This window comes from Amblyraja radiata, chromosome 6 (genome assembly GCF_010909765.2).
Source record: "Amblyraja radiata isolate CabotCenter1 chromosome 6, sAmbRad1.1.pri, whole genome shotgun sequence".
In the NCBI taxonomy this organism is placed as follows: domain Eukaryota; kingdom Metazoa; phylum Chordata; class Chondrichthyes; order Rajiformes; family Rajidae; genus Amblyraja; species Amblyraja radiata.
Genome location: NC_045961.1, coordinates 18,473,478 through 18,486,528, shown reverse-complemented (window position 1 = coordinate 18,486,528; position 13,051 = coordinate 18,473,478). Strand labels below are relative to the sequence as shown.

Below are 13,051 nucleotides of genomic sequence, written 5' to 3'. Positions count from 1 at the left end.
TCCCCCTTCCCCTCCCCCACCCACCACATAAAAGACTTCCAGCTAACATTTTTTAACAGGACTTAAAATTAAAAAAAGGTGAAGAGATGGACTGTGGGCAGGCTGCCATACACAGACAGCACCCACTCCTGCACATCCGCCATCCAAATTAGAACATGATTACATAATAAACAGGAGTGGGGTAGCTTGTACACTCCTTGAGCTTGCGTCTCATTCATAAACATCAAGGCTGATCCTGAACCTTTGGATCACATTCCTGCTCGATCCCATCACCTGTTCTGATGCAAGGTCATTAGAAAGAAATGGCAAGCTCTGTTCCTATGTACACGCTGCCTGACACCGAGTACTGAGTACTCATGTAATTTCCTCATGTACCCCAAATTCCTTAGTATGCAACAATATGTTGACCTCAGTCGCAAACAATCTCCATATTTGAGCATATCACGTCCTTGGGGAGAGAATTACAACACTTTACAATGGTACAGGAATTTATTTTCACCTCTGCCATCTCTGCAGTTACTAGTATAGGTTTATCATTTCTGGAGATAATGATGATTACACAATCTCCAAGATCCTTGGCAAATCTTCAATTTCTCACACACATCAGATTAGGTATGAATTTGTGTCTGAAGTCTTTGATGTAAAATCTTAGAAATTCAGCAGCGAGTCTGGATGTCACGAATGCCACATTTTTTACTTGGTGACTGCATGTCAGTTAGAGATGGAAATAAGCTGGACCAAACAAGTTGTGGATTCAAGTCAAGTAATCTTTAAAGATATCAATATTTATAGTGATAATATTCATTGCAATTCTGTTTGTTCAGAAATGCAGTGTATTGTGGGTTTAGTGTCTAAAATAATAAAATAATACAATATTTTGGACGTGTACACTAAGAGTAAAACAATTAGTATTAATTAATTAATTACAAAATGCCTTTTCATAAACATAAACCTTAAACTGTTCTTTGAGAAAGACTGTACACATTTGGTTCAAAGGTGGTGAGAATTAATAAATCAGCTTGGTCATACACAATGAATGAAGTACATCAAATAAGGATACACCTGATAAGTATTTCTGCAGCTGTAAGCCATTCAGTAAGGTTTGAGTTGAATGGGCATCATTTAGACATGATTTTTTACAAATATATTTATCTATTCATAATTCACATCAGTCTTTAGATACAATGCTCTTCATTGGGTGCTCCAACCAGCAGGGACCATTCATCATGTTCCTCACGAAGAGATTGTATCCGATTAGATCGCCTGTCAGAAGTCAATGAGTTCAGAGATAATCGGCTGATTCGTCGAAATATGTCATTGTTCTTGAGCCTCTGAGAATCTCGGCGTTTGTTTTCCATTCCTATACGCACACTAACTTGTGACGGCGTCAATTGCTTCATGCGGCCTTGTGCCTGAGAATCAAGTTTTTCTGGATCTGGCTTCTTGTAGCTAAAATTGAGAACAATGCAGTGGCATATAGATCACATACTGAATGGCAAAAGATAAAATGTTCTATGTTAATCATCAAGTGATGTGATTGTTTTCAATTCATAAATCAACTAAATCCTGAAACTGTCCTTTGATTGTAAAGGAACATTAGGGGCAAATTATTAACAGCCCAATTCCAGGTGATAGTGATAAGCAAAACACGACACACACATTTCAGTTCCCCTCTTGTTACCATGTATTTGTATTTGTCATTGCTCCTATATTAGACAGTGGAATTAGTTTAAGATCTTGCACAGTGAGGAACATTGATAGGGAAATGTTCTCCTTTCCAATGGGGCATGAACCTATTTAGTGGGAATAACAGATCCCTGTACCATATCTTTTGTTCTGTTCATAGTGTTAATATTGGCCAAAATGGAGATATATAAAATGGAGGATCTGTACATCTGCAGGACCTGCTCGGCCTCTGTCTGTGAAAAGCTCCAGGTTGTGGGTTGGCGCCAGCTAGTCTGGACCCTAGATTGATATGCTGGATGGGGAAAGATCCAGATGTCCTCTATTGTTAAAATGTACGAGGACTCTGTGGAAGAGCTCAAAGATGTTGCAGATGCCTTAGCAGGATTGGCTGACTGCAGAAGGGTTGTAAATACTGTTAATAATGTTGCAAGGTGTTTGTGTTACTGTTTGATGATTGGCTGAAGTGTGAAGCCTTGTTTGAATTGTTTATACTCCCCAGGAGAATGTTGCATTATTTGATTAATTGTCTTCCTTCCAGAAGCTTCTGTAGAAACATTGTAATGGGGTGCTTTGTAATTGGGTTGGGGAACTGGCAATAAGACTTTCATGAAATCAATATCTGTGATTGGTTTGTAAGGGTTACCACCCCCATGTAGATCTGCCCTACATGGTTCGATGACCTATAAAAGGTAATCCCACGAATTTCGTTGTCGATCTTCTGGAGGAACGCTTGGGACTGCGTAACATTTTGGAGGTGTCTGCTTGCACGAGGCTGAAGGGCTTGGACAAGCAGAGACAAGGGTCGATCCCGCGGTGGTTAGGTATTGTATAAGGGATTTGTTATTGTTCATAAAATAAAAGTTTAGTGGTCCAGTGCTTGACTCAGTGTTTTACTGAACTAGACTAAGGGGAGTTAGCTCTAGGAGCATAATTACAATAGCATTGAATGGATCTGTATCTTACAATTGGGAGCATAAATTTGTAATGTTCATACATGTAACATTTTTCATTTTTGTCTCTATTGTTAACATAAAATATGGAATGACATTTATCTAACTCAACTATTTCAGAACAGGGGTTTTGCATAAATTATCCATCTACCTTCATATCACAATAATTCAACTGTAGTTTACACTTTCCGTAGACAACACGTTGGTCCCAGTTATTACATGGTGTGGGTAACGTAAGTGTCCAGTTTGATGGGAAAGGGAACAGTATAAATATGTTCTTCCACCGTGCTGGACAGTATAGGATCAGGATGTGACTGACGGTGTCATTATTCCACAGAGAGACTGAGGGCAGGGCAGGAAGTGGCTTTTGATCATGGAGATGCTTCCTGCAGTTTTCACTAAGATCATTTCAGTGTGGTAGCCTCTGCTCCCATTGATCATGGGTTTTTATCGAGGAAGCCTCAGTGTGGTAGCCTCTGCTCCCATTGATCATGGGTTTTTATTGAGGAAGTTATCTGAAATAACTTCACCTGTGTCAAGCAGTATAATGTGCATAAATGTGAGGTTATCCACTTTGGTGGCAAAAACAGGAAAGTAGACTATTATCTAAATGGTGGCCGATTAGGAAAAGGGGAGATGCAACGAGACCTGGGTGTCATGGTACACCAGTCATTGAAAGTAGGCATGCAGGTGCAGCAGGCAGTGAAGATAGCGAATGGTATATTAACATTCATAGCAAAAGGATTTGAGTATAGGAGCAGGGAGATTCTACTGCAGTTGTACAGGGTATTGGTAAGACCACACCTGGAGTATTGTGTACAGTTTTGGTCTCCAAATCTGTGGAAAGACATTCTTGCCATAGAGGGAGTACAGAGAAGGTTCACCAGACTGATTCCTGGGATGTCAGGACTTTTATATGAAGAAAGACTGGATAGACTTGGCTTGTACTCGCTAGAATTTAGAAGATTGAGGGGGGATCTTATAGAAACTTACAAAATTCTTAAGAGGTTGGACAGGCTAGATGCAGGAAGATTGTTCCCGATGTTGGGGAAGTCCAGGACAAGGGGTCACAGCTTAAGGATAAAGGGGAAATCCTTTAAGACCGAGATGAGAAAAACATTTTTCACACAGAGAGTGGTGAATCTCTGGAACTCTCTGCCACAGAGGGTAGTTGAGGCCAGTTCATTGGCTATATTTAAGAGGGAGTTAGATGTGGCCCTTGTGGCTAAAGGGATCAGGGGGTATGGAGAGAAGGCAGGTACAGGATACTGAGTTGGATGATCAGCCATGATCATAGTGAATGGCGGTGCAGGCTTGACGGGCCGAATGGCCTACTCCTGCACCTATTTTCTATGTTTCTAACAGCATTATGAGTTTCCAAAATACAGCCAATATCATTCATCAGCCAATGGTTAATTTGTTTATGAAACAATACACCTTATTTCGGACCAGCTGATTTAACGTGGGGAACATAATGTTCCGTTACTCACAGTTTCAACAGTAACGAGGAGACCACAACAGAAACAGAGGAAGCTGCCATTGCAGCTGACCCCATCCATGGCTGTAGCACCAGGCCCAAAGGGAGAAACACTCCTGAAAAAAATGCAGCCAGGGAATCAATAATCAGAACAGCCATTCTCGTATTGAAACTCAGTGATGTTTGGCCACCTGTACAGGATTTTCAGCAAAATACCAGAAATGTTGCAACGGAATGAATTATCTGAGCAGTCTTGCGTTGGGATTCAGTGAAATTTGGCCATCTGGACAACATCAATTAACAAAAGGAATCAAAGACACATGAAGCTGGCTAATTTTATACCAAAGATGGGTCAGCAATCCTCAAAAAGTTTTATAGCACATCAAAATCCCTTTAAGCTAGATGCACGAGATACAAGCTAGAAAATCCAGGAGCATCAGTATGCAATGTCAGAATGCCTTTGCCACAGGGAGAAATTAAGATCTTCACTGACAGCTTCAAAGTAAGCATTCTGTTCACTATTTGGAGACACAAGGAACTGCAGATGCTGGAAACCTGTGTAAAACACAGAGTGCTGGAAGGACTCAATTGGTCAAGCAACACATCTCTCTGCACAAGAACAGCTCAGGAACAGACCCTTCAGCCCACTATGCCAAATATGATGCCAAACGTAACCAATCCCTTCTGCCTTTGGAGGAAATGGACAGACGATGTTTTGGGTCGGGTCCCTTTAGACCATGAAATATTAATTATTGGCATTCTTAGCAACTTTTGCATTTGTTGTCCTAATCATGTAGAAGGAAGCTTGATGGAAATAGCATTGATTCTGGATTACCCCTCCACCCCCTCTCTGTGGCACGGACCTTGATATGGTACCATTGCTTGCTAGTCCCAATTCAAGAAGAGAGAGACACATAACTGATAAGACAATATTAATATCTATATGGGGGTGGGAGATTGCAACCTTCACATGGTCCGCCCTGTTTCAATGAATGCAATCAACCTGGCGTGCACAATCAAATAAGATCAAATAGAACAAGTGGTCCTACAACTTTAGGCTGTGCACGCCATACGCAAGAAGAAGAATATCTATGGATTTGAAAAAACACTGACACATTATTGACTAGTGTCATGACGATGAGTCATGATGATGATCTGCAAATATCATGACCTTTGTATCAGATGACTTGGAGGTCAGATAACATGTGCACTGTGTAAGCCTAGGCAGGAGGCCATGGCTGAGTGAGATAATAATCACAGAGACCAAGGAATGTAACCTATAAATATTGTGCCAGTATCATTATTATTCCACATCTGAGACCGGGATGTGTCATTGGCGACGAGGATATTTTAGATATTTTGGATTCTGAATCTGTGACTTTGAGCTGGAAAAATATATATTTTTAAGATGGCGGTCGCTGGAGCTGATTTCTTAACACTTCGCGGAGTTCCACACTTTGATCCGATGGGTGATGCGAGCACCGTCAGCGTGAGGTGGAATGCTTGGTTGGAGGAATTCAAGCTTACGCCGACAGTCGAGAACTCTTTCTTAAGGAGAGTACGCTGGGGCAGAAGGCGCAGCGGAGAGCATTGCTTCTTTTCACCGCAGGGCCAGCAGTTCGAGAAATGATTAAAACATTCCCTGATCAGGGCTCTCACTTAACTTTTTTTCCCTGTTGCCAGCCGGGCAACCTAGGCAGCTTTTTAGGTTGCCAAATGATCGTTTAGGTGGTCATTTAAGACGGCTAGCATGACACGTGCGATAATGTGCTCGGACGAAGTGCGTAGTTACCAGTCAGAATTATGGTCAATGAAGCATTCACATATTATTTCTGCTTCAAATAAAGTCACAAACTAAACATATTCACCAATCAAGACATGATATATACCACAATGACATGCAGCAAAATTACAATACAGTATCTCATCTCCTTTTACACGTTGCAAAGAATGCAATTTCTATTATTTCTTTCCACTTCCAAACAAAATTCTGGTTGGATTATTCAGCGTATGATCAACCTCAAGTGAGACCAAGTGCAGGCTTGACAATCGCTTCGCACAACACCTAGACTCAGTTCGCAATAACTAACCTGATCTCCCGGTGGCTCAGCACTTCAACTCCTCCTCCCATTCCGAATCCGACCTTTCTGTCCTGGGCCTCCTCCATGGCCAGAGTGAGGCCCACCGCAAATTGGAGGAACAGCACCTCATATTTTGCTTGGGTATTTTACACCCCAGCGGTATGAACATTGACTTCTCCAATATCAGGTAGTCCTTGCTTTCTCCCTCCTCCCCCTCCCATTCCCAGCTCTCCCACAGCCTACTGTCTCCGCATCTTCCTTTCTTTTTCCTGAACCCGCCCCCCCCCCCGACATCAGTCTGAAGAAGGGTCTCGACCTGAAATGTCACCTATTCCTTCGCTCCGCTGCCTTACCCGCTGATTTTCTCTAGCTTAGTCTACCAACGGGATCCCACCACTGGCCACATCTTCCCATCTGCTCCCCTGTCAGCTTTCCACAGAGACTGCTCCTTCCGTAACTCCCTGGTCATTTCGTCCCTTACCTTCCCGCCCAAACCACAACCTCTCCTGGCACTTTCCCTTGCAACCGCATTAAATGCTACACTTGTCGCTTTACCTCCCCCCTTAACTCCATTCAAGGAACCAAGCCATCTTCCCAGGTGCGTCAGAGGTTCACGTGCACCTCCTCCTCATCTATTGCATCTGCAGCTCTAGGTGTCAGCTGCTCTACATCGAGACCAAGCGTAGGCTTGGCGATCGCTTTGCCCAATACCTCCGCTCGGTTCGCAATAACCAACCTGATCTCCCGGTGGCTAAGTACTTCAACTCCCCCTCCCATTCTAAATCAGACTTTTCTGTCCTGAGCCTCCTCCATGGCCAGAGTGAGGCCCGCCGTAAATTGGAGGAGCAGCACCTCATATTTTGCTTGGGCAGTTTACACCCCAGCGGTATGAAAATTGACCTCCAATTTCTAGTAGTCCCTGTTTTCTCCTCCGCTTCCCAGCTCTCCCTCAGCCCACTGTCTCCATCTCTTCCTTTCTTCTTCCCACCCCCTGCACCCTCTCACATCAGTTTGAAGAAGGGTCTTGACCCAAAACGTCGCCAATTTCCTTCGCTCCATAGATTCTGCCTTACCCGCTGAATTACTCCAGCATTTTTGTCTCCCCATTCACACAAGTTCTGTTATTCCACTATCCTCACCCACTCCCCACACATTAGGGGCAATTTTACAGAGACAAGTTAAACTACAAAGCCAATGCATCTTTGGGATGTGGGAGGAAACCTACATGCTTGCAGGGAGAATGTGCAAATTCAACACAGACAGTGCCCGAGGACAGGATCGAACACAGATCCCTGGCGTGTGAGGCAGCAAGTCCACCAGCTGTGCCACTATATTTTATTTTCCAACACACAAAAAATTATACGTTGATAACTTTGGTTACTAAAGAAAAGAAACTATCCATTTTCAGTCTTAAATCTCCAACCCCCTTTGTAGGTTTTAATTCAGTTCAAGACTATGGGGCAGTACATTGGCCATAAAGTTGCTGCCTAAAATTGCCAGAGACCCGGAATTGATCCTGAATATGGGTGCTGTCTGTATGGAGTTTGCTCCTTTTCCCTTTGATCACATGGGTTTTCTCCGGGTGCTCTTATTTCCTTCCACATTCCAAAGGTATGCAGGAACCTTTTTCAGACCCAACCCAAAACGTAATATTTTCCTTTTGTCCAGAGATTCTGTCTGACCTGTTGAGTTACTCCAGCTTTTTGTGTCTATCTTCAGTTTGAATCAGCATCTGCAGTTCTTTCCTGCACACACGACACTATATGATAGAACTTTATTAATTCAAGGAGGGAAATTGTGTGTGTATGTGTGTATAGTTATATATTCATATATAAATATACACTGTTTTGTTTTCTCATTTATAACATTGTTTACAGAGTACTATGTTTACATATTCTGTTGTGCTGCTGCAAGTAAGGATTTCATTGGGACATGAGAGAATAAAACAATCTTGACTCTTGACTTACGTCGCTAATGTTTGGGGTAGAACTAGTATACGGGTGATTGGCGTGGACTCGGTGGGCCGAAGGGCCTGTTTCCACGCTGTATCTTTAAATTATACTAAAACACTAAAACCATAGGAATTCAAAAGAAGGGTCTCTACCCGAAACGTCACCCAATTTCTTCCATCCAGATATGCTGGCTGCTCCATGGAGTTCCGCCACACAAGTAAAGCATGGAATAGTCTTCACCCTACTATAGGTACCTAACCAGAAGCAATTTAAGGTAGCTCTTTTTTTCCCCAAGAACCCTTTCTTGTTTAAGTCCAAGTCAAGAGTCAAGAGAGTTTTATTGTCATGTGTCATGTGTCCCAGATAGGACAATGAAATTCTTGCTTGCTGCAGCACAACGGAATATGTAAACATAATACAGAACAGGAGATAAAAGTTCACTGTGTTTATATACCATAGACCATATATATACACAATAAATAAACAGATAAAATGCAATAGGCTGTTATTTTTCAGAGTTTGGTGGTGGTGTTTAAATTCTGTTTAAATTCCATTTCGAATATTTTTGGAGGACTAGGAAACCAAGCAGCAAGAGTTACTCCAGGGAGTTACTCCAGCTCCAGGGAGTGATTCTGCATTGGTTTGCAGCGGTCGCAGCGAGTGGATAGCAATGTCAGCCAGATTTCCCACCATGCGAAGGGAGGGAGAAAGTGGCCGATGCCGACCAGTTGCAGTGGCAGTGCGCTTGTGTAGGGCGGCACATGCACACAACCACGGCTGACGATGTGCTGGCCAAAGATCCTCGCTATAGGATCATTGGTGCTGGCCGCGGTTGTGCGCATGTGCAAGGCGGCCGGCCGTGCCAGCGGACGAGGAGCAGGCAGAGAACCGAGACACGGACAGCGGGCGGAGACTCGAGACATGGACACGGATAGCGGGCGGAGAGTGACAGAGAGAGAGAGAGAGAGAAAGATAGAGAGGGGGCCCGCTCAGAATTAAACGAGAGGTGTCCCAGGTGCTTGCCAAGCCGGCTTTTAGATTGCCCGGCGGGGCTGAGGGTTGCCATTGGCAACCGGGCAACCGCTAATTTCGAGCCCTTCTGACACCCGAATGAAGGAAGACTATAAGAAAGCCATTGATGCTTTGAACAGTCATTATGTGGTGGGGCCGAACGCTACATTTCAATGCCATTTATTCCGTAAAACAATGCAGGAAGAGGGTGAGAGTGTTCTTCAATTTGTGTCGACACTCAGACAGGTGTCTGTAGGATGCAAATATGTGGCTGGTGATGTGGAAAACCAGATATTGGATCAGGTTATCCAGCATTGCAGGCCAGACAAGCTCAGGAGACGGCTGCTAGAAAAAGGGGGTGAGTTAAACCTTAATGATGCTTTGTCGATTGCAGCAGCACTGGAAGCTGTTGAGTGACAATTTCACAGCATGAAATGGAAAGATTCCAAGACTGGGCAAGTTAACCAGCTGTCCTACGGTAGACCAAGAAGTATGACAGTTTGTTACAGGTGTGGCAACAAGGGTCACATAGGGAAAGATGCATGTTGTCCAGCAAAAGGTAGAACATGTAGGACATGTGGAGATAAAGATCATTTTGCAATGAAATGTAAAAGTAAGGCCAGGGACAAGACACGTGATTACAATGAGAAAGGGAAGTCCAGTGAAAAGAAAGACAGACCTTGGCAGAAAAAGAAGGGTCGTGTTCGTCATGTAGAAGGTGATTTCGGAGGTAATGAAGACAGTGATGAAGCTGGAGAGCTTGCTGTTAAAAGGAATTATCAGTTTGCATTGAATGAGAGCCATCATGAGAAAGTTGCAGTGACCATCGGAGGTGTTACAGTGCCAGTGATTGTAGATTCTGGTAGCAACAGCAACGTAATTGACAGATCACATTGGGAATGCTTGAAACAGCAGAAAATCAAGTGCATGTCAAGGAGGTGTAGTAGGAAGTTATATCCATACAACGCAACTAAACCATTGTAGACCATTGGATGTTTCACAGAGATAGAAAAACTGAAGCAGAACTTGTGGTGATAGAGGAGAAGGGAGAACCTCTGCTGAGTAGAAATACAGCTCGGGAGCTGGGAGTGCTTCACATCGGAGTGCATGTCAATTCAGTGCAGTCATATGATGACACGAGGCAGGAATTTCACACAGTATTCCAAGGGGTTGGAAAATTGAAAGGCCGGCAAGTGAAGTTAGCCACTGATGAAAATGTCAAGCCGATAGCTCAACCGGTGCGGAGAACGCCATTTGGACTTTGTGGAAAAGTAGAAGCTAAAATCAAGGAGTTGATTGATCAGAACATTATTGAACCAGTTGAGCGTTTGACACCATGGGTGAGTCCAGTTGTGATTGTGCCAAAACCCAATGTTGACATTAGACTGTGCGTGGACATGAGGAGAGCCAATGAGGCAATAATCAGAGAAGGACACCCAATTCCTACGGTTGATGAGGTGCTACAAGAGTTATCAACCAGTAAAGTGTTTTCCAAAATTGATCTCAAGTGGGGATATCATCAGTTGGAATTACATCCAGAGTCAAGAGAGGTGACAACACTCGTCACTCACTGCGGATTGTACCGATACAAGAGACTAACGATTGGAATCAATGCTGCTCCCGAGATCTATCAGTACGAAATCCACAGAGTGATTCAAGATGAACCAGGTGTAGCAAACATATCAGATGACATCATCGTCCATGCATCAATTAGTGAAGAGCATGACAGGAGGTTGAAAGTAGTGTTGACTAAACTTCAAGAAGCAGGTCTCACTGTGAATGAAGACATGTGCAAGTTTGGCGTCTCTAAGATGGATTTCATGGGACACAGACTCACAAGTGAAGGGCTGAACCCAGCCAAGGCTAAAGTGAAAGCTGTTGCAGATGCACGTGAACCTCAGAATGCAACCGAGATGCAACCAAGTTTTCTAGGACTGGTCAATTATTGTGCAAAATTTATTCCAAATTTTGCTACTCTAGCAGATCCACTGAGAAGGTTGACCAAGAAAGACGTTTGGTCGTGAACAGTGACAGGCATTCAAATCACTGAAACAGGGTCTAATGAGTGCAGAAACCCTTGGATATTATGATCCAGCTGCACCAACAAAAGTCATAGCAGATGCTAGTCCGGTCGGCTTAGGAGCAGTGCTGGTACAGACACATGCAGATGGACCCAGAATCATAGCATATGCCAGTCGATCGTTAACCAGCGTGGAGAGAAGGTATTCTCAAACAGAGAAAGAAGCACTGGGACTAGTGTGGGCCTGTGAAAGGTTCCATGCATACTTGTACTGCATTGAATTTGATCTTGTTACAGATCACAAGCCGCTGGAAGTGATCTAATCGACAAGGTCTAAGCCATGTGCCATAATAGAACGTTGGGTGCCTAGACCCCAACAGTACAAGTACAAAGTAGTCCACATTGCTGGAAAGCAAACATCGCGGACCCGCTGTCGAGACTGTTGAAGGATGAACAACTGGGAGCAACATTCATGTTAGAGAGGGAAGCAGAGAACTTTGTGCGATTCGTCGCAATTCAGTCAACGCCAGGAGCCGTCACAATGAAGGAAGTTGAAAGGGAATCAGAACATGATCCTGAACTCAAAGATATCAAAGAGCGTATTCACAGTGGGAAATGGGGTCAATGCCTTTACAAAGCATATGTTCCCATAAAAGATGAATTTTGTGTAATTGGTCAGTGTGTGCTGAGAGGTAGCAGATTGGTGATCCCGCAGGCAACTATGACCAAGAATCGTGCCATTAGCTCATGATGGACATTTAGGCATCGTTGGTACTAAACAGAATTTGCGGAGTAAAGTGTGGTGGCCAGGTTGTGAGAAAGATGCCGGAAAATTTATCAAGACCTGTCACTGATGCCAAATCACAAGCAGAAGCAACCCACCAGAACCAATTAGAAGTACAAAGTTGCCAACAAGACCATAACTGTTGACTTTCTTGGTCCACTTCCAACAGGTGAATAATTATGGTGAATCAATAGGTACAATGAGTATGCAGTGATGAAGTCAACTACAGCAGAAAAGATTGTACAAGCATTAGCAGAAGTCTTCACCAGACACGGGTTGCCTGTTATATTGTACTCCGACAATGGGCCACAGTTTGTTTCTGAGACATTTGCTGAATACATGGGAATCACAGGTATCCATCATCACAAGGTGACTCCGAAATGGCCACAAGCTAACGGAGAAGTAGAGAGACAAAACCAGTCCATAGAGAAGAGGATACGAATCGCCCATGCTGAAGGGAAAAACTGGAAGGAGGCACTGTTAGCATAGGTAGCTGTATATCGGGCGATCACTCACTCAACGTCAGGGGAAAGTCCAGCAGAAGCTTTGTTTGGAAGGAAAATTCACACTAAAATACCAGAAGTGCGATCATGGAAGACCAGGAGCTGAGAGACTGTGATGCCGAAAAGAAAGGTACGGCAAAATGGTATGTGGACTTGAAACGAGAAGCCAGGCACTCTGAAATAATGCCTGGGGATGATGTGCTTGTGAGGCGAGATGATGGCGGTAAGATAAACACTCCTTACCATTGCCAACCATACAATGTTGTATCGAGGAGCGGCACCGTGGTGACAGTCAAATCTCCAGAAGGTGTTATCTATTAGTGTGTCGAGCGTCAAAAAGTACATGTCCAGGGACACACAAAACGAGGTAGCCCAAAATCCATCAAGAGCTACTAATTCAGAGGGGCAAGACGACATTTCCGAGGTGGTGACCAGAGTTCCAGAGGCAGCACGTTGTAACGTAGGTGGTGAGAAGAGAAGGTGTCTGGGTGACAACACTTTGGCAGATTCAACAGGATCCGATACTTCTGTGCAAGCGATACAACAATATTGTGTTATAGATTATGATACTGTTTAGTATGATATTG

The 13,051-nt window shown here is 43.7% G+C and overlaps 1 protein-coding gene across 2 annotated transcripts in view; it reads right to left on the bottom strand.

Moving 5' to 3' along the window:
- Positions 1-753: 753 nt before the first annotated feature.
- The window catches only part of atp7b (ATPase copper transporting beta), an 80,568-nt gene continuing 68,270 nt past the window's right edge, over positions 754-13,051 (bottom strand). For both annotated transcript variants that reach the window (XM_033022278.1, XM_033022279.1), the window contains exons 20-21: positions 4,127-4,229; positions 754-1,449 (exon numbers count right to left, since the gene is read on the bottom strand). In XM_033022278.1, coding sequence (XP_032878169.1) covers positions 1,176-1,449; positions 4,127-4,229 — 377 coding nt within the window. In that variant the 3' untranslated portion in view covers positions 754-1,175. The remainder of the gene's footprint in view (positions 1,450-4,126; positions 4,230-13,051) is intronic.